Source organism: Pangasianodon hypophthalmus, chromosome 20 (assembly GCF_027358585.1).
Source record: "Pangasianodon hypophthalmus isolate fPanHyp1 chromosome 20, fPanHyp1.pri, whole genome shotgun sequence".
NCBI classification, from domain to species: Eukaryota; Metazoa; Chordata; class Actinopteri; order Siluriformes; family Pangasiidae; genus Pangasianodon; species Pangasianodon hypophthalmus.
In genome coordinates this window covers 16,576,633-16,599,146 of record NC_069729.1, presented here as the reverse complement: position 1 = coordinate 16,599,146, position 22,514 = coordinate 16,576,633, and the positions used below count along the sequence as shown (strand labels likewise).

Below are 22,514 nucleotides of genomic sequence, written 5' to 3'. Positions count from 1 at the left end.
AGCATGGCATGCAGATTACTTAATGAAAAATTATTGTCAAAACAGAATTACATACATTGGGATATGTTTTAATCGGAAAATAATCAACTTCAGGGTGGTAAAAGTAACTCGAGACACATCATACTGCCCTGTCACTGATTATTTTCCTATAACAGCACACCCCAATGTGTTTTCTTCCTTTACTTTTATAATAAACTCTGACGAGCTGCAAATCACTGGAGTTTATTTGCCAATTTGGCAACCCAAGTATCAGACCTCTGAATAATTCTCATCTATTATGCAGTCTAGACCACTGGCTCGTAACCTGCAGCTGACTTCCGATTCATCTTGAATTTTGTGATACTAAAAATAAATCAAGTGGCCTCATTTCCCCTGTAATAGACGCTTTTAATGCATTCTGCCTGGCCGCTTCCCTAAAAAGGCAAAAAGAAAGTGTTGAGTCGGAACACAGGAAACATCCTCCCCTCAGTTCAGGAGGTAACTGATGACAAAAGAATGTGAGTCGTACATTCTTCCACGCTTATATCGTACATTCATGGCCACGGCTGATGTCATGGCTTTCTCTTTTTTCATCCTGGAGGATGGGCTTGGCCTAAATATCTATCACTGAAGCCTACTACCATACTAAATAGTATGTAATAATACGCGTCTATAGGTTACCATGGTTACCAGAGCTCGCGTACTATTTTAACACACTATTTAGTACAGTAGAAGGCTATTTAGTTTCTCTGGAAAACCTAGCAAAGGTAAGGGACGCAGTGCTGGCGTACTATTTTCACTCACTGTTTAGTAAGGTAGTATGCAATTTTAGGATGGAGCCCAAGTTCAAAACCGGAAGTCGGCGGCGTCACTGATTGGCTGGCCGGCGTTCTGTTTGCTGTGATTGGTGGGCGGAGTGCGCGAGGGATTCCCAGCAGACCCCATTCAGTTTAAATAGAGCTTTGTGAACCACATGGAGAGACAGAGCTGTCTGGAGCGCCGAGGCTTCATTGCGTTGAAATTGTTTGGACTTTAGAAATATTAAAATTTCACCAAAATGGATATGATTTCTGGGATGCAGAAGGTGAGAATCTGATATTTTCCATTTTTTTTTTAATTTTGCTGTGCAAGTTTCCTTAATGTTTTAGACATCCTGAAAAATGAGATCTAAGCTAATAAGAATAGGTTTGTTATATAGGGTTACAAATGTAGGTAAACTTTTGATTCTCAGCATTAATTTAGGTAAAAGTTGTATAAATACAATAAGTTCAATAGGGTTGTTCTTGAAGTTTTATACAGTGATGAAAATGCTAGAAGCAGAGTTTTGAGTGCAGGCAGATGGATAAACAATATGTATATTGTATATCCACAATAACACACACACACACACACACATATATATATACATATATATATATATATATGTATATATATATATATATATATATATATATATATATATATATATATATATATATATATGTATATATGTATATGTGTGTGTGTATTTATGGTACAAAACTATCTCGGTGCATATTTCTTAATTGTGTTATATAAGTGTTGTTATATAATGTTCTGGCTCACACTTGAATTAGAATTATCATGTCATATAGTAATATTACAAGCAGTAGAGTACACATACCAATAACATTGACTCCTAATTTCACATCTCCAATTTATCTGCATTTATAACTGCTTCAGCTCCACAGTTTTCACTTGCCTTTATGTACTTCATCAGATCGACATTGAATGATTTCCTACTCCTTATACATGTCCAGCCAACCTTAATGAGTCTGGTGTGTGGCTATTCAGTGCTGGTCACTTCACTTTCGCCTGCGTCTCTTGACAGGCCAATTAAAATAGTTTCCTACTTTTCAGCAGCACCTTTCTGACTTTTTCCTCCTGTTCATTGTGTGTCGACGAGTTGAAAGTGGACACTGACCGCAGTGTGTCTCAGCCTTCTGTTTGGACGCTGTTTCCAGCAGAAAAAAATGCTGAGCATTCACATTTCGCAGACCAATTTAGAGTTCCTGAACTCAGTGCATGTGTAGTGAAGAGTCTTAAAGAATCTTAAGCTTTATTCAGCTCCTTACTGTGGGTCATGAAAGGACTTACAGTGTTTATTTGCTGGCGTAATGGTGAAATAAATTGGGATTTAAGGTATAGGGACCCCTCATTCCTTCATGGGTGCCAACAGTGTGGGAACAGTAACATTCATTTTTATATGTTGTTTTATGGAGTCCTCAGCATTGATATCATATAACACAAATGTGATTAAAACCAATTTCAATATATTTGGGTGTGTCCTAAGAGTGTATTTTAACATAATAGGTCTAGCCTTTAAACATATAAAGTTTTCTATATCAATTTTCTCAATTAGCTCTGCATATATTTTGTTTTGCTTCTGGTAAGGTTTTAAATGAAATATGAATCCTAGCATTTTCTTAGCTGTTTTTTTTTTTTTTTTAAGTCAGTTAATAGTCACAAACTCTGAGCACCAATAACTCAATCAATTTTTAACTCAAAACTCTTAAACTGGGGAACAAATTAACAAATATATAACTAGATAACTAGCTGAATTGCAAGATTAAAATAGTGCATTTCAGGAACAGCCTGTTGGCAACAAAATGTAATAAAAATAAAATCTATTCATATGAAATAGGTCTACTGTATACAGATATGAAGATATGAAGATATGTTTGATTTAGCTAGCAGGCTCATTGGGGTCAATTTTAGTTGCAAAGTAGGCTAGATATCCAAAAGAATGCTCTGGAACTATGTCCAGGGAAAACACACACACACGCACAAAAGAGAAATAATCTGAAACAGCAGGAAGGGTTGAAAACGTACTTGCAGGATTGTATGAACTGGCAGGATGAGTAAGTCCTGCTGGATCCATGTCTGTGAATGTGAATTTCATTGTCTGGCTTCCTTCTGGATGTTGGTTAAATTAAGTTTGTGGCCACTGTGTTCTCAAGCAGAATGTTGTATTACATTTATGTATTGCTTTTAATTATTTTTTCAAAGGGAAGGTACATGTGAGATCCAGTCCAAGTACAGAGCTGTTAACAGAGCTGACAGTAACATGACTTCTTCTACTAAGTTTCCAACAATAGACCACATACGGTGCAGAATAGCTGTAGGACTGAGAGAGCTGAAGGGAGATACAAATACAAAAGTACTGACGCTGAAGAGAGCTGCACACAATAGTCATAAATCTGTCTAAGTGTGATTAATACAAACATTATGCTGGTATAATAACATTATCTCAGCAAACGACTGACATGTGAATGGAACCTGCAGAGTTTTATGATTAAGGGAACTTACAGTGGATCGAATAAATAAATATTCCCTTATCATGTTAGTTTGTCTCAACTTCACCTTTCCATTTTTAATGAATTTCAGTGCAGATGTTCGCACCAGAGCTTCTTTATGGCTGGAACTCCATGCTAGCATCAACTTTTTAATGATTAGCATATTCTGTTTGTGAAAAGTCCATGACTGATAAAATCAAAAGTTAGTAATGTGTTCTTTCAAACATGTTATTACATGTTATTACCATGACTGTTACTGGTCGTTGAACAGATTTTACATGTAAAATGTGTGATACATTATTCATCATGCATTTTTAATAGCTAGCATATTGAATTCTAGCAAAGCAGTTAGCTAGTGCAGTGGCAAAGCAGCTATGATCTTGTAGCTATGTTAAGCTTGTGTAGCTATGTTAAGCTAACAGCAGATGAACCTTCACTGTTCCTTCAGTAATACTTCAGAACCAAAGGAACAGTATAAATGAATGGATATTTATTAGGGGTGTAACAATCCATCGATATAGATCGATGTATCGATCAAATAATCAATGATCCGATGTATTGATGCAATGCGTAAACGTCGATGCATGTGTAATTTTTAATATGGACCTTTATTTAGGACTTCCGTCAAAGTTTAAGTTCATCTCAGGTCCTTATTTGCACAAAATATGTAGCATTTCGTAGTAGAAAAAAACTCAATAAATTTTTCAAAATATATTTTGGTTGCATCTGTGAATTAATAGAAATGTTTCTGATTGTGTGAAATAGACACACTGTTTAATATCGATCTCAGGTCCCTGAATCGATCAAATCGAAATCGCATCGCGGCAGTCATTGAGGTATCGGCAAATATCGAATCACTGGCTAAAAGAATCGATATTAGATCTTATCATCATGAAACTTGTGATTTACACCCCTAATATTTACGATGTTTCTGAAGGATATGGCTATTATTAGTGTTAGCTATCAATCACCAGCTAACGTTACTTTCAACTTGAAGTGGCTGATGTCATGTTGCCTTTACAGAATATATTTCTGGGTCTTCAAAATACAAAATGCTATACTTTATTTTGGTGCGTTTTTCTGTTTCAGGATTTTATAGTGTGTTTTTTTACATTTCGTTTGAGATATTTTGCATTATGATGTATTTCCATTTTTGTTTTTCAAGTCAATGATTTGCTAATTCTCCTGCCTCATTCGGCTTGTTGCTTATATCCCATTAATCCCCATATTTGTGTGCTTTCCGCTCTCTGAAAGCGCTCTGGGCTTCAGCATGACTTCTCTTAGGCTAAAACATCAACCTTCTGACTCTGGCTTTCTCTCTGTTTAATTTTCTACTGTCTGGAACAACATTTGCCTGTTAGCAGACTGTTTGCCATGCACACACTGCGGCTTTAACAGTGGATATTGAGAGGTTTATGGCTGAACTGTATGTGGAACATTTGAGATACAAGCAATTGTGGTTGGCAGAATGAATTTCAGTGTTCTAATACTATTTGGATTTTGATATTTACATAGTTAAATGTTCTACTTTTAGTCAACTTAAAGTCTATTGAAAGACATGTTTCTTAAATTCGTGGCATTATAACCTTTGGGGTCTGCATAAAAGCCTTTCATTTATGACATAATTCACTATAATGAATATGGAGACATTTGGGATATGGCTTAATTGTGTGTTGGAAGACCTAAATAACAAAATTTGCTTGCATGAAGAGTTGACAAATTGAAGATGGAGGAGGGTTTTTGCTTGGATCCAGGTTCTCCTAAGAAATATATCTAATATCAACAAAAAGAAAACATTCCTACTGACAGACAAATAATTATGAATCTAAAACACTAAAGTGTATGATGAAGTTGTGATATTGCCCTGCTGTAATTTTCTGACCTTGACCTTTATGCAGTATGAACAAATTGTAGCACTGGTCCTATTGTTCAAAATATCTGTGCATTGATAAATGAATGTTGCATGTGCATTTGGATGATAAATCTTCAGTTATTAAAATGGGGATGTAATTTTTAAAGGAAGATAACAGCGTGACGAGTGATGGACAAGTGTATGGCTTTTATTTAAATGACACATTCAGTATGAATTGCCTGCATGGAGTATTGTTTGTGAGGTTCATTCCGGACTTTATAAATTGCATTTGTGAGCAATGACTAATGACTTTGTTATTGGATTATTTTGTATACAGAGATTGAGTCAGGAGTCATTTAGCTTCTTTGTTGTACTTCTGGGTGATGAATGGCCACTTGACCTGTGTACTTTAGTGGAAACCTGAACCTCTGAACTAAACAACATAGCTATTCAGGAGTCACTCGTTAGTAGATGTCAGGGGCTCAGAGTGTGTCGAGGGGGTGCAATACGAGTTAGTAACACTGACTTGTTGCATGAGGATGCTGGAATCATGAGATAAATATGTCTGCCTTTTTGACAGGGCTTTAGTGCCATGGTTACAAGCAGTGTTGTTTTGTTCACTTTCTATTTTTGATGTTATTTTTTTTTTTTACCTAACACTTCATCACATGGCTTAAGTCGCAGTGTCTGCACTGTAAATCTTATAGCTATGGTGTGATGTGTTGACTGTGGGCTTTGGTCCATGTTGACTGAGTGACCATTTGACAAATGGACTCTGAGAGAGACAATGTTCTAAGCTGCTGTTGCTACATATCTCCCATTCCTATGTCCTCATTATATCTCTCATACCTGTCCTCTCACATACTTGCCTTTTCCGGACAATGGAGTGTCATTCTAGCACATAGTTGCTATTTTTGGCATAGCTTAGCAGTTAAGGGTCTGTGCTTATAACCAGAAGTTTGTGAGTTCAATTCCACGGACTGCCAGAGTGTCAGTGCTGAGCGAGACCCATAAAGGAAGTGCCAAAAATATACAAAATTCCCTACTTATCCCAAAATGTATTCAATCAGCCAAGACATGTTTATAGTCGTTTAGATTTGCACTGGTGCTGCAAGTTAATATAGCTAGAGAAACCTTTACCTACTGGTTTAAGCATTGCACTCACCTTAAAAGATGCTTTTGGGTCAGTAAAACCATTTGTACATAAACTTTCATAAAATATCAGAATAAGTCTGTATTTTAGAAAACTAGTATTTGAATCACTTCTATCTTCAAGCTTTGGGCCACACTTCCTAGCTAAATCTGCTCCTAAGAAAAAAAAATTGACTCTGACTACTGTTCTTTGGTAGTGCTATATGTTTCTTGGCAAGTCTGTTTGATATACCGAAAAACTTGACAAAGGGATTTAAGATGGCGATTATTTAGACATGCAATTTGCACAATGTAGAACTGGTGGCTTCTTTTACTTGTTAGCATCATTAGCCTTGTAGGTCTAGTTAAAATAATAAAAAAGCTAAATTTAAACACCAAATAATGGATAAGTCTTGCATTGTCGCTCTTGAGTGCCACTGGGATAGGTCCTATTTACAAGTAAACACCCTTAAGGCCTGATTTTGTAATCTGTGGAAAAAGCTTGTTTGTTTGGGGCACGGGTCATCAACTCCAGTCCTGCAGTGCTGGAGTCCAGCCCAGTTTACTGATTACCCTAACACACATACTAAACCAAGTATTTACAGATCTTTCTCTGAGCAGAGAAATCACTAAACTCTACTGGACCTTTTAAGACTAGAGTTGATAAACACTGGTTTAAAATGTAGGACAAGTAAGAGATGGCATAGTGTTCCAGAGAAGTTGTATAGTTCTCAGAGACCTGTGCTGTAGATCATGTAATTACATTTGTAGAGGTGAATGGGACAAGTGTGTACTTGTACCATGTTTGGGTACTTTAGCCATTCCTTACTGGCTAGCTAATGCACAATGTCATAGTCATGGGAGACACACAGTGTTTTCCTTTGGAGACAGATTCTGTGTGTATGTCTGCACCAGTGTGAATCTGTGTTATTGCATGTCTATGTTGGGGCATTGTTATTAAAGGTGCAGTTTGTAATCTTTAGAAGTGTACCCATAATCATGGAATTCCAAACATACCGTGATACCATTTGTGATTTGCTGTGCTGCATTGCTGTATTCTTTGTTTTAGGTTTTGGTTTACATTCCACGTTTTCTGGCCCTGAAATGAGCCTGAACATCACCTATAAGGCATATGTAGTTTCATATGTACAAGGTGAAGTTGGTTGGGAGAAATTGTAGTTCACCTTGCAGGCAACCGATGGCTCTAAAAATTACAAACTGCTCCTTTAAGGTCCATCAAACCGAAGTCTACATTGCCATTACAACAGCTTATAAAGGTCTACATATTGGTGGTTTACTCAGACTGAAATTAAAGTAGCACTGTACAAAGAAAACTGCTGCATGGACAGTGTGAAAGAAATATAGAGCCCCCCATTATGTCTGCTATTTAGATTTTCTAAACATATTGTGGTGGAAAATTATTACCCTCTTCTACTCAGAGGAAACACCAGTGGTTATAGGCTCTCACTCCACACTCTCATAACTCATAACATTCATAGAAGAAAAAAGTGTCATATAAAAGATGGAGCTCATCTTTTAATTCAAACTGATGAAATTGATTATTTCAGTTATATGTGGAGAATTAATATGTACACCATAAAAAGGTGAGCTAAATATTCAAAAGTCTGATTAACCATGATTAAAGTCTGATTAATATCAGTATCTCCATAATCTTAATGCTAGTGATAGAAACCCTGAAAGTCTATGATCACTGAACACCCTTCTCTTTATTCTCTAAATACTCACTCTCTTTTTCTCTCTCTCTTTTTTGCCTCTGTCTTTTTTCTCCCAGATGTCGGTGGGGCAGCCGCCAGCGGGAAGGGGTGCGGCGTGTCTGACATGTAAAGGGATCTGCTCTGGATTCCAGCCACATTCCTGGAGGTGATTTATTCTCTCTGCTAAAAACGTAAAGAAAATGAGGACATGGCTCCCTAACCCTCCATTCTCTTTTTCCCTTGATGTTTGCGGAATGCTCCGCTTGCTTCACCACAAGCGTGTTGCTAGCCATTGTGGGCGTCTCTGTTTACATTTCCTTGAGCTTGAAGATGATTTGCAGCAAATAGGCAGACGAGTCGAAGCTTGCTGTATTGTTTTTAAAAGGGCTTTGCACTTGATATGATATACACTGAGCTCTGCTAAGTGCACATTATGTAAGCTGTTCACAATTAAAATGCATTTTGTTGATTGGTCCATGATAGTAGTGTACTTTCCAGGCCCATGAAATAGGAATTCACAGCAACAAATCATGACTGATTTTTTTTCTAAACATCCATTATCAAACCAAAGAGCCCAAGTAGATTTCTGTTTTCTCAGCAGTCACATGTTCACATGCGTTTTTGTTACAATACTAACAATTTCCATATTTTTCTTCCTTTAGAAAAGCTTGCACTCAGTGTCACTGCAGCCAAGAAGACCACGCACCCAGCTCGGACCTTGACGATGACTATAAAATGGGCCGATTGTTGGCGAACTCCAAGTATGCCCACCTGACTACCAAAGTGAAAGGTGGAGATGGCCTGAGGGTCTACAAACGCAACCGCATGATCATCACCAACCCTGTGGTGTCTCGCAAAGACCCCACCTTCAACACCATCACCTATGACTGGGCCCCACCTGGCCTGACTCAAAAACTGGTGAGAAATCACCAGAATGTTTCATATTGATACAGATTAAGAGTTACACCAAGGGAGAGTGGAGAGAACCTAGATATGTAACGGAGAGGGCTCCAAGTCAAACCCTTTTAGAAATCTAAGAAGCGTTAACTAGCCAAAGAACCCTTGAGGAACTCTTTTATATGAGTGTATGAATCTGCCAAGTTATATGGTTAGGTTGCACAGACTCAAAGAGACCATTCAAGTGTAGCCACATAGTTCTAATAAAATCTGTATGGGAAAGATGAGCTTTATGATTGGCAGAAATCTTGGTACATTCATTCTTTGGACTTCATATTGTGTTCCCACAAGACCAACAGTAACCTCATTTGAAAGCACTCATAGATTTAGGCTTCTTTTTACTTTAAAGCTCTGGTGCTCCTGGTAAACATGAACCTTTCTTTTGAAGTTCATAGTAAAAGCATTGCAAAGAGGATTAAAAGAAGAATCACTGATATTAATGTCAAGAATGTGGGTGGAAAATAAACCTCATTGTGTTCCAACAGATTGCATTATGTGATTATCCGGTCTTTTCAAGTTCCTACATCTCATCAGTCGAAGGAAGAAATCTAATAGTGTGTATCTGATATTTGAAGCTCCAACTGTTTGTAGTGAACCCTTAAAAACTTCATCCTCTGGCTGTAGAAGCAGTTGTTTGGTATCACTAGACAAGAATGAATGGTAGTTGTTTGGTATCAGGGGAACAGAATGATAACTGCTGATCAGTGGAATAATCTGGCAGTCTACGAAGCAGGAATGAGCCTGACCTTTTCTCTATCACAATTGCTGGATGTCACTGTTCCTATTCTTATACAGGGCTCTAATTTGCCCTGGCCAGACTTCTCTGGTGTTCCACTTGACTTTCATGCAGTGATTAGTCCTGCCAGAGGCAGCGTATGCGGTTTTTGTTGTTGGGTGGGGTGGAGATCTGGAAATAAGCCTTCAGCTTTACTATTCCGCTCTGGCCTGCCAGGAAGCGTGTACGCTGTGTGCCGAAGCAAAGAACTTTCATCTCTCGGGGGAATGGCCGACTGTTTTTTCAGCCATCTAAGTACCCCTGTCTTTTCCTGAAACCCAGTGTATATTAGGGTACTCTAGAGTGAGTTTGGCAGGTTCACTGCAGTGGCGCTTGGAATTATGGTTTGCCTATTCAAGACAGATGAGAAGGTCTATACAGGACCAAAAGTTCTATCAACATGTTTTTCCAATGGTTTACAGAGTGTGAATTTGAACCAGGCCTGCCTTAATGACTGCTAAAGGGTGACTTTTGTCTTACTTCGTGCTGTGCCGTGGCTTTTGTTGCAGTAATTAGGATTGTCTCTCCAAGTTCGTTACAGCTGTCTTCTAAAGTACTTAAAGGCAGTAAAGAACTGTAGCACTATTGTTCTTCTTAAACAGTCTCTATACAGAGTGGGCATGTTTTCTTTTAGTGGGTTCAGGAATATCTGTGGTTGCTTTAAAGACGGCCTTAGAAGTTTACGATGCCAGAGGACAACTGTGGCACAGGCCATGGTCTCAGGAGTTTAGTATAAAGCGTAGAAAAGCACAGTGAATTACCACCTGTTTTGAATTAACATATAGAAACCAAATGTTTGTGTGTAGATGTCCAACTGGCTAAAGGGATGCAAATTATCCACTTATTTTGAGGCAACTGCTAAATTTCCTCCACTAAAGTGTTCCTCCACAGCTAGGCCACAGAGCAGGCTGTTGGCATGTACTATGCTAAAAAGCCTGCTACTGAGTAAGCAAAATTTGCTTCTCTTAGATAAATAATGGTTTTTACCTAGTGGCAAGGGATAATTAAATGAATTAATTGTAATTTTTTTTGTCCAACTGTTCTTTGTAAGAGATTGCTGAACTAGCATGGAATTATCTTAACCTACATTGTACCCAACTGTTCTTATCTAATTATGTATTGGTGACCATACTTAGATTTTGAGGAGGAGAATGAAAATGAAAATCAATCACATGGCATAATATTGGAAGAAAAATTAAATCTCCAATTGGTCAATGTATCCTGCAGTTAAAGGCAGGACGCAAGTGTGTATACTCAATGCGGGCTTTATTATAGGCAATTCAAGAATCGCAGTTAAAGTTTAATGCAGGCGTCCATACACATGTAGGCAATATCAAAAAATGATCAGAAATGCACAATACGATTGGCAAGACTTCGCTAAGAGGAAAGGAGACAACCGGATATAAATAACTGAACTAATTAAGAGCTGAACACAGAACAGGTGCAAACATAAGGGAAGCAAACCAATGATAAGACAGGGGCAGGGACAGGACTGGAACCAAAGCAAAGGCACATGGTCATAAAATAAACAACCGCACATAGAGAATGAAAAACAAAATCACACTTCACACTGAGAGTGGGGATTTGTGACAGTCAAACTCCTCCTCCTCTCTTCCTCCTCCGAGTTCTCTTCAGGCTGGATTTTGCTCAACCCATCATTCGCCCTTGTCAATTTATATATAAGATTTTTTTAGACCCAGTGAAAGATTTGTATGTCCATGTTACAGGACTAAAAGGTAGAGTGGCTGTCCTATGCTTCCTCAAGTTTCCATATTTGGCCGTTGAAACATTTTTTTTTTCCAAAATCTTGGGACTACCAAGAAGTTGATTTTTTTATTTGTCATATAATGGCTGTTTAATGGCTCTTAAAGTTTATATTAAATTCCTGCTGTTGAATGCAAACTTAATGAGGGTTTAACAATGAGGCAGTGTTACCGTGAGCCTGGGTGGTTGGGAGAGAGAGAGCAGGGAAAGAAGGGCCATTGGTTCTCCTGTATGAATAGCTAGCCTGTCTAAAACATTTCATATTAGTCCTCCTTTTGGGAATGTTAATGATGTGTAAATGTTAACATTACTAGCTAATATTACTAGCTTAATCTTATGGGAGTTCTGTAGGACTTGTTTTGTTGGGCTTTTACAAATCCAGAATTGAAAGATGATGAGTTTTTCATGAGCTTTTCCATTTTAATTTTAATTGTAGCCTAATTCATGATATTTTTTGTTTGCGCACCAGGCCATGCAGTATATGGAGCTTCTCCCGGAGGAAAGGCGGCCCATGGCGGGCACAGAGGGGGCGCTGTACAGGCGCAGGCAGTTGATGAGGCAACTCCCTGCTTATGATCAGGACCCGTCACAGTGTCACAGCTTGTCAGAGGCTGAAGTCAAAGCCATGGCTCAGTTTGTGAAAAGTTATAAGGAGGAGGCATTGGGAGTGGGGGAGGTAGCGCTGCCAGGAGAGGGAGGAATGTCCAAAGACAACGGTGGAAAACAGAAGGATGGGAAAGAACAGCCAAACCCAGAGCCCACCACCAACGGCACACTGGAAGAGAACGGCAAGAAGAGTGAATATGTAAGTTTGACTGATATTCACACACACATTTGCAGACTGTTTCTTTTATTCTTTCCTTTGTGCCAAGTAGGAAAAACAAATGCAAGTTCTTCATTTTAGAAAGGCTGGAAAAGTCTTAATTTGTTCAAGATTCTTGGACAGCAAGTTTCCCAACATTTATCATTTATCTTCATCAATCTCTCTCTCTCTCTCTCTCTCTCTCTCTCTGTCGTTAAACTTCTAGTGTCAGCATCCCAAGACATTCCAAGAACATTTACAGCCAGTGTTTTTCAAAGCCCTATGATCTGGACTTGACTTATGCCATTTACTATGGTGCTCTGGGAATTAAAATATGTATGTAGCTAGACACTTTAATACAGAAACAATAAAAGAATGGCTAGGCTGTCATTCTGAATGCAAAGCTTGTGTTACACCTCAAGGCCACATACTAGAGGAAAAAAAAAACACATGGAGCACATAAGTAGCCGTGCTCTGACGAGGAGCCCAAAGTCAGTTAACAAACTTTATATTTTAAAATTAGTTTAAACCGTGGACTAGACCTTTGCTGTGATGTGTAGTTGGATGATTATCCACGTAGCACTTCTACCTTATATGAAGCAGACACACTTCCATGCTAGCTGAAGCAAACTGGTCTTGTCTTGGTTTGCTAAGAGCTATTTTGTATTGAAGAAAGTAAAACAAAACAGAACATGAAGCCAGGTTGACCATGCCAGGACGTTAAGGTATAGAGTGTAGAAGCACACTAACTTGCCACCTGTTTTGCATTTACTTGTATATAAACTAAATGTTACTCCAAAGCTAAATGACGGAAAAATCTGTTAGCGTGTCTTATGCTATGAAGCCTGCTGCTGAGTAAGCAAATCTCTGCTTTAGAGAAAAACTAACTTCTAAATAGTGCCCAGAGAACTGATGCAAATAAGTCCTCCATCCCTAATTGTTGTAATCTTATTACAAAAATGCAGGGCTTGCCTGGAACTGACTTAACCCAAATTTTATCTCAGTGTTCATGACTTATGCATAATGACTTAGTGACATAATCATTCTTCTTTATTGCTGTACTTCTCAATTTTTTTTTTTTATTCCAAAATAGGATTTGCTCAGCATGTTCTGGCAGACATTGTGCCTTATAATCGATATAGGATATGATCCAAGAATACAGCTGCGTAGTTGGGTGTGTGTACAGTTGCTCAAGCACCCACCACTGATTTTAATGACAGTCCTGGGATTTGAACTGTAAACTTTGAGGCGATAATTTAGCCTAAAACTGAGATTTATTTGCAAAGATTTAACATTCAATCATGGAGCTACTTCTCTAGCTTAGGAGTATTAGCTTAGCACAGCAGAGCATGCCCAAAGTCTGCACCTAAAGTGATCTACAGTTTGATCTTTACAGTGACTAGGGTTCATTAAACATGACTGAGTTGAATGAATAAAGAGAACAGAATGTCTCTTAAAAGCTGGGTTTTTTTTTTGGCACAGACGGAGGACGGTGATTTACCATTTACAGTTCTTGTCTAAATTAGTGTGGGTCTTAGGTTTGCTGTGCTAGGGCACATTTATAGGCCTGTAAAAATCTCAGTGGTTCTTTCTTTCGGATCTAAAATGCTACATGGCATTCCTATTCATTTCCTGCATATGCCCAGATTCTTTGCTTTAGGGAATTACATGTCTGTGAGGTCATGGTTTATGATGGAGCGAATGAATAAAACGTTTAAGGTTAATTGAAGTTTCCTGTGTAGATCGACTGTTATTCAAAACACATGCAAACGGCACACTGGATGAACGAGTGCGGGTTCAGTCTTGTCACCGTAATTTTGTCTTTGCTCAGTCTCATTTGATGTAAATGAAGGCAGAGGTGTGGGGGTTCTCTGAGGTCCTCTGACCATAAGAGAGCACTGCTACTCTTGGATTTCCAGAAATTGCCAAGTGTTTTTTGGACAAAGCTTTTTTTTTTTGTTAAAAAAAATAGAAATCTGAGATTTCAAGATCCTGAGCCAATCTTTTCTCACGAAAAGCCAATCAGCAAGTGAACACTTGTTCAAAAACTCAGCTGAGCTGCTAGTTGGAGTGTTATGCCAGAACTGACATTGAGTGCAATTCAGTGATTGTGTTGACTCATCACAAGCCACCCGAACAGCTTCAATGCACAGCTGCAAGTCTGTGGAACTGTACTGGATGATTGAGATCTGATGACTGCGAAGGCCGTAACATATGACTTACCTCATTTTTATCCTCATCAAACCATTCAGTGAGTCCCTGTGCCCTGTGGATGTGGGTGGGGTCATCCTGGAAGAGATCACTCACATCAGGATAAAAAATATTTCATCATAGGATAAAGGTGTTCAGTCAGACAAACTTTGAATTGATTTGCAGTGCCCCCTTCCTCAAAGGGCTGAGATATACTTCTCAGAGAGTGTATGTTTATGTTGTATGTGTATGTTGTGCACGAATGCTCACATAGGGTGTAACGTGAGCAGGTCCACTAGGGGGTAGTACTGCATGAGTCAATTTACAGAATTATGAAAGAGCGAGAAATAGAAAACAGTCTTGGAAACTGAAAAAGTGAAGGAGAGTTCAATGTTTCACAGTAGGAATAATAAATAGAAGGCAACTATGGGTGTGCTGGTTGAAAAAAGAAACCTTGTGTGATCAGTTATTCTCGCTGAAATCATTTCTGAAGTGTTTTCACTTGTGTGTATTCAGCAGCATCATGCGACTCTTGCATTTGAGCAACTAGTTTGAATCCATAATTCAGTCAATCACAAAATGCTGGCTGCTTTAGATTTTGAGTTGAGATGGGTTAGAAGGGAAAGTTAGTAAAGTGTGTGATCCTGCAGGATTAAATTGGCCTTCATAATGAGCTACAGTTCGTATTAAAGCACTTTACAGTCACACGGCACAGTATAATTTTTTTTTTAATGATATTTTCTGTTTTTCTGTAAACAAGTCCATTATACCATAATCACTTCCCCATGTGTGAAGCACAAATCAAACACATGATACATTTTGGTTGTGGAACACAAGCACATCTTCAAAACTCTAAAAGACCAAAAGTACTGGATGTGATTTATTGTTTACCCCTATTTTATTGTTTTACTGTTTAAACACTACTGTTTAAAATATTATTATAGATCTATATGGAACAATATTACTCTGAATTCCTTGATTAAACCCGCCGGATAGTTTCATCACAGTGTTTCTGGATATGCAACCGGCCACATCCACCGCCAACCAACCAGCACTCACCCGAAGGCCGGTTCATGCACAGAGCTGTACATACACACGACACACAGTTAGCTCATTGTAGGACCACATACAAGAGTGTAAAAATGTGTCTGCGCCCCACACAATCCCATAAACCCCCTCACTGTGTCGCAAGAAGCAAATGCACATTAACGCAGAAGTATAAACCAGGCCTAAGGGGATAAGTGGATCATAGAAATATAAATTCTCCCCACAGCATAACAGAAATATCAGGTTTCTGTTAATTTGTCATATATTATATATATAAAACCTCACCAGTGCCTAAAGCCTTTGTTCTAATCTTCTTCCTTCGTACTTTTATTTGAGGAAGGATTGTTTTAAGGAGGAGGGTCATTTCGGATCTGAAAATAATTAAATCTAGAAGAACATCTGTGCTTGATTTGTGTTTTTATCATAACAGGAATGCTCTGTTTGGGGCCTGTGGGATTTTAGCCTGACAATGTGGCTTTGATTATCTCCCAGGAAATTTGGAAAGAGGACCTAATTTAACCTTTTAAACATACAGTTTAACAGCACTTCTACAGAGCCAAGTGGGACTGTTGAATAGAAATAATGCTGATTAACCCATGAACCATTTCATTCTTTCATTTGTGTTTTCTTCTGTGCTCTTCCTGGGCTGCTGTTCTGTACATTTTATTTACTTATATGTTCTCGAATTGTACATGTACACCTATTTTCTAGTTGCAGTTTTATCCCATTTAAGCTATTCATCTCTTTACTTTTTCTTATTTTGTCCTCTGCAGCACTGTAGCGGTTGCGGGCAGTTGGCAGCTCTGGACAGTCCCGTCGTGTACGCAGAGAGAGCGGGATACGAGCGGCTCTGGCACCCTACCTGCTTTGTGTGTGCGGAGTGTGGCGAGGCGCTGGTTGATCTGGTGTACTTCTGGAGGAAAGAGACACTGCTCTGTGGCCGGCATTACTGCCAGAGTCTGAAGCCACGCTGTCCAGGCTGCGATGAGGTAATCACACAGACTTCTCTCACGCAGATTAGAAATTTAATCACACTAATGTTGGCTTTACCGATAGCAGTATTTACTCATAATACAGTGCTGGGGTTATATGACTTAATTTTAGCGATATTGTGATTATTGCTATATATGGCCATATTTAAAAATATAAGGTAACAATGTGTTTTTGATTTATTGACTACTAGTACAGTTATTTGATTGGAAAATGCTTAAAATATATAATATGATTCCCCTAAAACACAGTTATTTATGTGTTTGGAAAGATTAAAAAAAATTAAAGGAGCAGTTTGTAATTTTTTAGAACCCCCCTGCTGCCCACGAGGTGAATAGCATTTGCAATAAAAAACAATGAAAAACCTCCCTCTTCCTCCCTAATTGACCTCACTTCCTTTCAATCTATACATGCTTTATGACTTTATGCCATTTTAGGAAAAGCGAACCAGCTGAGTCAGTCTGTTCCGATTAATTTCCAGTATGAGAAAACATGAATGGAAGCCTTAAATAAAGAAATTTTGCAAATTTATTCCAAAGCAACATTGTACTTTTCTAATATATATTTTGAAGTGATAGGATTGTTACGTGCCTGAAAACACATTCATACAAGCAACTAAATGTGAGGAATTTTTAATTTGTGAAGTTTTTGTCACCATATTTGGGCTAGAATGAGAAGCTGTTTGGCCTCCATTTGACTCCAATTGTTTATCATTATAAGACAGGCTGTCCTGTTTACGCACATGTTGCAGATTGAGATAAGGACAGTGGGCCTTGAAGACCTTTAACCTTAGATTAGAAATCTGAGAAAAAATGTGAAGCGCTAACCCATGTCCTCCCTTTTCTCTCGCACTCATATAGCTGATCTTCTCAGAGACATGCCATCAGGAAAGTGGCCAGGCCTGGCATAAGGAGCATTTCTGCTGCTGGCAGTGTGGCCAGAATCTCCGCGTTCAGTGTGGCTGCACCAAAAAAACCCAAAAGTGAAAGCATCGAGCCACTAAACCAACCTGCTGAGTGGAAGCAGAAGGCCAGTTTGGATATACTACATTGTTTTTGCCAATTTTTCAGACCTGATGTGCCATCCAGACTGTATCTCCCTACTATATATGAATTCTAAATAGGAATAGAAATGACGTCACACCATTAATTTAGACAGTGGAGGCAGTTATATCTAAGTAAAAAAGTGTATGTGTAAAGAGAGTGAACCTTTCATTAGCAGACATCAAGTGTATTATCATAAAATGGTGTTTTTTGTTTTTTTTACCCAAAGCTCCAAAGCGGTTTTAGTTACTGAGGATTAGTAAACAGAACGACCCACGCCTGTCTGTTTAGAGAAAATCCATACTGCACTAATGCTTCATGTCATTATATAATGCAGTCATGGGTGCAACTTGGCTGAGAACCAGAGCTGATGTGATGAACAGGACGGACCTTTAGGGCTGAGACCTGTTTGCATCATACGTCTGGTTAAAGCAGCTCATGAGAGCGCATGGATGACTCACAGATGAGCTGGAGGTTTGTCAGAAACAACCAGCAGTGATTAGACTGTGAGTTCAAAACATAAAGTGACACTGTTTTTCTTCACTGGGTGACAGACACATTTGAAATGACAGACGAGATCGAAATTTCCGATACAGCAACGAAACAGCAACAGGGAGCGAGACGTAGAAAACGATTAGTGCTAACTGTTTTAAAGACGGATGGTGCGAGGCCGTGGTTCTGGACAGAGTGAAAGGTTCCAGCTTCCTCTCTGCCAGCTGAGTTGTCTGGAGTTTCACAAGCCGCCATTTGCTGGTGCTGTCAGAGATAAAACAGATCCTGTCTCGTATAAGCACGTGGATAAGAGTTCATGGAGTGAACGTGGCCAATGCGTGAGGGCGTTTCATGCAAGTGTGTTTGTAAATATTTCATAGCCCTGACACTTACGGCCTGAGCTGGGATTCCTGTAACAATGGGAGAGTGTTAGATTGTATAAAGCGCTGTGTCTGGCCCTGCTTCATATTAAGTGTCCTTAAGTATTATATAAATAATTATCTAAGACTTTATGTAAGTGTAAATGATTACATTGAAGTACTTGTATTAGATTTATTTACTTCAATGTAATAACATAGTCAAATGTTTGGACACAGGAGATTGAATACACACTCACTGGCCACTTTATTAGGAACACCTGTACATGTGCTCATTCATGCAGTTATGCAGTGAGACAATCATGTCAGAGGAGAGGTAAGAAAAGAATGGCCAGACTAGTTTAAAGTAACAGGACGTCTATGGTCACTTAAATAACCACTCTTTACAATCGTAGTGAGCTGAAAAGCATCTCAGAACAGCTAACATGTAGATCCTTGAGGTGGCCACGTTATGTTCCAGTTTCGGTGCAGCCGTGCCCACTGTAGCCTCAGATTCCTGTTCGGAACCCGATGGTGCTGCTGTTGTAGCTCATCTGCCTCAGTGTGTGATGTGCTGTGTGTTCTGAGACGCTTTTCTGCTCACCACAGTTGTGGCTGGTCTGTTTAAAGTGTATAGACTGTATAGACATAAAAATCTCTGGAGATCAGCAGTTTCTGAAATACTCAAACCACACCATCTGGCACCAACAACCACGGTCAACATAGGACAGCTTTAAGTACATCATCAAGTATATAGTACTTAAGGACGCTTAATATAAAGTGGCAACTTTAAAATATAGAACATTTTCAATAGTTTAAACTATTTTCTTTCAAATGTAAAACTCTGTGTGTGTTGAAGGAAATCTTCTTTATTTCCCTGCCTATGATGTTGATTTCTCTCTGAGATATAAAATCCATCACAATCATTAGATTTCTGCAACACCAGCCACAAACAGCAGTCCTGGACTGGAATTGCGTCCAAGCCTGAGCGGTTTTGGATTTCTGGCAGTAATGTAACCCTGTATCATTTCGCCGTTGTTTTAAATGTTTATACAGATGTTTCAGTTAAGCTTTAGAGAGAAAATAAATGCCTTATATGTGAAAACGTGCCAGTTCCTGTAAATGTGCTTATTTTATTATGAATATTAAGTTTCGTATGGTTAAGATTAATGCGTTTGGAGAGAGAAACAAAGTGTAGACGCGAAGAGGCGACGTTGTGTGATTATTTTTCTTTCACAGTGATCTAGTGCACAATCCCTGAGGGCATCTCGGAACGGAAGATCTTTGAAACTAGAGAGGTTTAGCTATCAAAGATTGTTTGTGTTCGTATTTATTAATGATGTGAAAACTTACCTTTTGGTTTAATGTCTTCTCATTGGATTTAGGAAAAAGGAGAAAGTGTTTGGTGCTTGTAATTTATGAAGATGATGTGTATTTGTATGATGTGTTTGGTCGTTAAAAAGGTACAAATTGATATTTAGAAACGGAATGTTCAGATTATAAATTGTAAAAGGAGGACGAGATGTTTCAGGTATGATATACCGGAGGTAGAATCAGTTTATTACCTTTTAAATGATTTTATTACTAGTGGAAAGGGGAGTAGTTGCATATTTTTGAGAACATTAGTATCATAAACTGGTGATGAATTATTTTGATATTACGTTGACATGCTTACTTTGAATAAATCAACTGGAAGGCTGACCTTAGAGTGGAAAATGGATAAAGGACGCTAAGCAAAGTTCTGCTTTATTCTGTATGCAATTATCAAATCTTTTGTTTTTGACTGTTTAAGTATAAATCTCAGTTTTGATATCTGATATGAATCTTTTTAAAGATTCTATTCATGTATATTCTATTCTGAAAGCGATGTTTGTGTCCATTGCCAAGTAATAATGATTGATGCAATGATTTGTGTTGTTTGTTTTAAAACGGCATTATGCTATGCAAAGCTTTTATGCAACAGTTTTTTTTCTGAGAACGTTTTTTGTTCATATCAGCCGAGTACAAAAGTTTGCATCCCCTCATGGCTTTTGAATGGGGAAAAAATAAAAACTATTTCACAATTTATCTACAGAGTTCCATACTACACCTACTTCTGAGTGGATCCAAAAGCTGATTCGAGGATATAAAAGATAGAGAAAACATCCAAATTATTAAAGAATATTTGTATCATATTCAAAAAGGACAATTTAAATTTTGAACTGGTATAATTTTGTATGTTTTCACTGTTAATATTTTATCTTACACTATCTGAATATTTATTTGCTATGAATTAATTTTTTTTGTCTTTATATATCTTGTCCTAAGGGTATACAAACTTTTGCACTCGACTTATTAAAGATTCTTTAAGGAGTCTTTTTCCTAACGAGTTGACCTGGTTGACAATAATGCCTTCATATTTAAATGTATTTCCTTGACCTAGGAATAAATACCACAACATATATTTTGGCTTTATTGTTTTTCTTTATGTTTCATACACGATTTACTATTTAATGTATGTACTGTATTTTGTTTTTCAATTTCATTAATTTACTAATTATATAGCAGTTAAATAATTAAGTCATTGATTACTTTCCTATAGCAGCACACCCTGTTTATTAAAAAATGACATCATAATTTTTATTAATACTTTTTTATTATAGTTACATTTAATGTTATGAAACGTCCATGAAAGTTCCTGGTATCATTTATGTTAAAGACGCTATAACCAGTCATTCCCACACCAGCCTTACTTTTTTTCCCTCTTTCTTTAATAAGCCAAAACACTTTGCCTCGTTACTGAGGAACCTCAAAGCACAAATCCCTCCATCCTAAAGACTTTCCTGTGTCTGACTTTCCTGTGTGGTTGTTACAAAACACTAACACTGGAGACTCCTTCCATAATTGCTAAATAAACCTTTCCTTGTCGAAAGCTTCACCATAATGTTTGTGAATGAGTTGTTACTATAGAAACGCTATTATAATGAACACATTATTATAAACATTGTAGGCAGTACGGTCAAAGCTGCTGTAATCATTAACATCTTCTAACCAATCAAAATGGAGAATCATCAGTGCTGTAGTGTAATTACTTTATTTCTGAAGATAAGTTACAAGTTAGTTTACTGACCTCATCTTGTCTATGATCAGACAACTTCCTGACAGATGTTTTTATTAAGATAAACATATATAAAAAGCGTATCTGCGTGATCGTTTCTGTCAGTGCCTGCTTGAACATGTTCCTTCTCCAGATGTTTTGTCCTCAGCAGACATGCACACACCCATCTAGACCTTTCATTAGCAAACTTGTCCAGCCTGCTGAGTAACTAAACAGACTGGCGGAAAATAAAATGGTGTTTTATTATGTTTGAGAGAGCACCAAAAAAAGCTTGGCATTTCATTAACTGAGCCTTGCAAAAGTTTTTTTGTAATTACAATTCTAACTTTGATCAGGTGCAATGGATCATCTTGCCAACTCACTCAATTTATTCAGGATCCCAAACACCTGTTTAGGAAATTGGAGAGAAATCATCTGTTACTTCGTGAGAATAAATATCTGTCTCTCTGTGAGGTCCAACTTTATGGTTGATGTTGCGCGCAGAGCAAAACACCATTCAAAACAAGTCATTGCTCTGATTATGGAGACGCATAAATCTTTGGACGGGTAAAAAAACATCTCAACGGCAATGAGAGTACATCAGAGCCTCAGAAAATAGTTCAGTCCATCATAAAATATAAAATATAAAACTAAGCCTCACTGAATACACTAAATTAGCTAGCTAGCTATCAAAGATGGATGGATGGATGGATGGATGGATGCATGGATGGTTGCATGGATGGTTGGATGGATGTACTTTGTTGATCCCCAAAGGGGAAATTTGGGAAATGAGATCATTGAACAAGAAAGGCACTTATCAGTGATGCCAACTGTCAAGAGTTTAGTGGTTACAATTTTTGAGCTATGAACATCATCTTCATTGTTCAGTGGTAGTCTTTTTCACTTTTAGTATGTATCTCTCGCCTGTGGAAATGAATGGAGTGTAGCTGTAAACCCCATTTAAGGAACATATTCAGACCTCATGGACATGCTGTCATACCTCTGATGGTGCATTTATGTTGTTTGACAAA

The 22,514-nt window shown here is 38.0% G+C and overlaps 1 protein-coding gene across 1 annotated transcript; it reads left to right on the top strand.

Moving 5' to 3' along the window:
* Nucleotides 1–921: 921 nt before the first annotated feature.
* On the top strand, nt 922–20,850 carry lmcd1 (LIM and cysteine-rich domains 1). Its single transcript, XM_026932819.3, has 6 exons — nt 922–1,063; nt 8,069–8,157; nt 8,654–8,909; nt 11,957–12,292; nt 16,300–16,515; nt 17,377–20,850. The coding sequence occupies exons 1-6, from the start codon at nt 1,037–1,039 to the stop codon at nt 17,500–17,502; spliced, it is 1,050 nt and encodes a 349-aa protein (XP_026788620.3). The 5' UTR covers nt 922–1,036; the 3' UTR covers nt 17,503–20,850.
* Nucleotides 20,851–22,514: the final 1,664 nt, after the last annotated feature.

Coding starts and splice junctions, on each gene's coding strand:
- lmcd1 (XM_026932819.3), top strand. CDS start 1,037: ATGGATATGATTTCTGGGATGCAGAAG. Junction 8,158..8,653: donor TTCCAGCCACATTCCTGGAG/GTGATTTATTCT, acceptor TTCTTCCTTTAG/AAAAGCTTGCACTCAGTGTC. Junction 12,293..16,299: donor ACGGCAAGAAGAGTGAATAT/GTAAGTTTGACT, acceptor TGTCCTCTGCAG/CACTGTAGCGGTTGCGGGCA.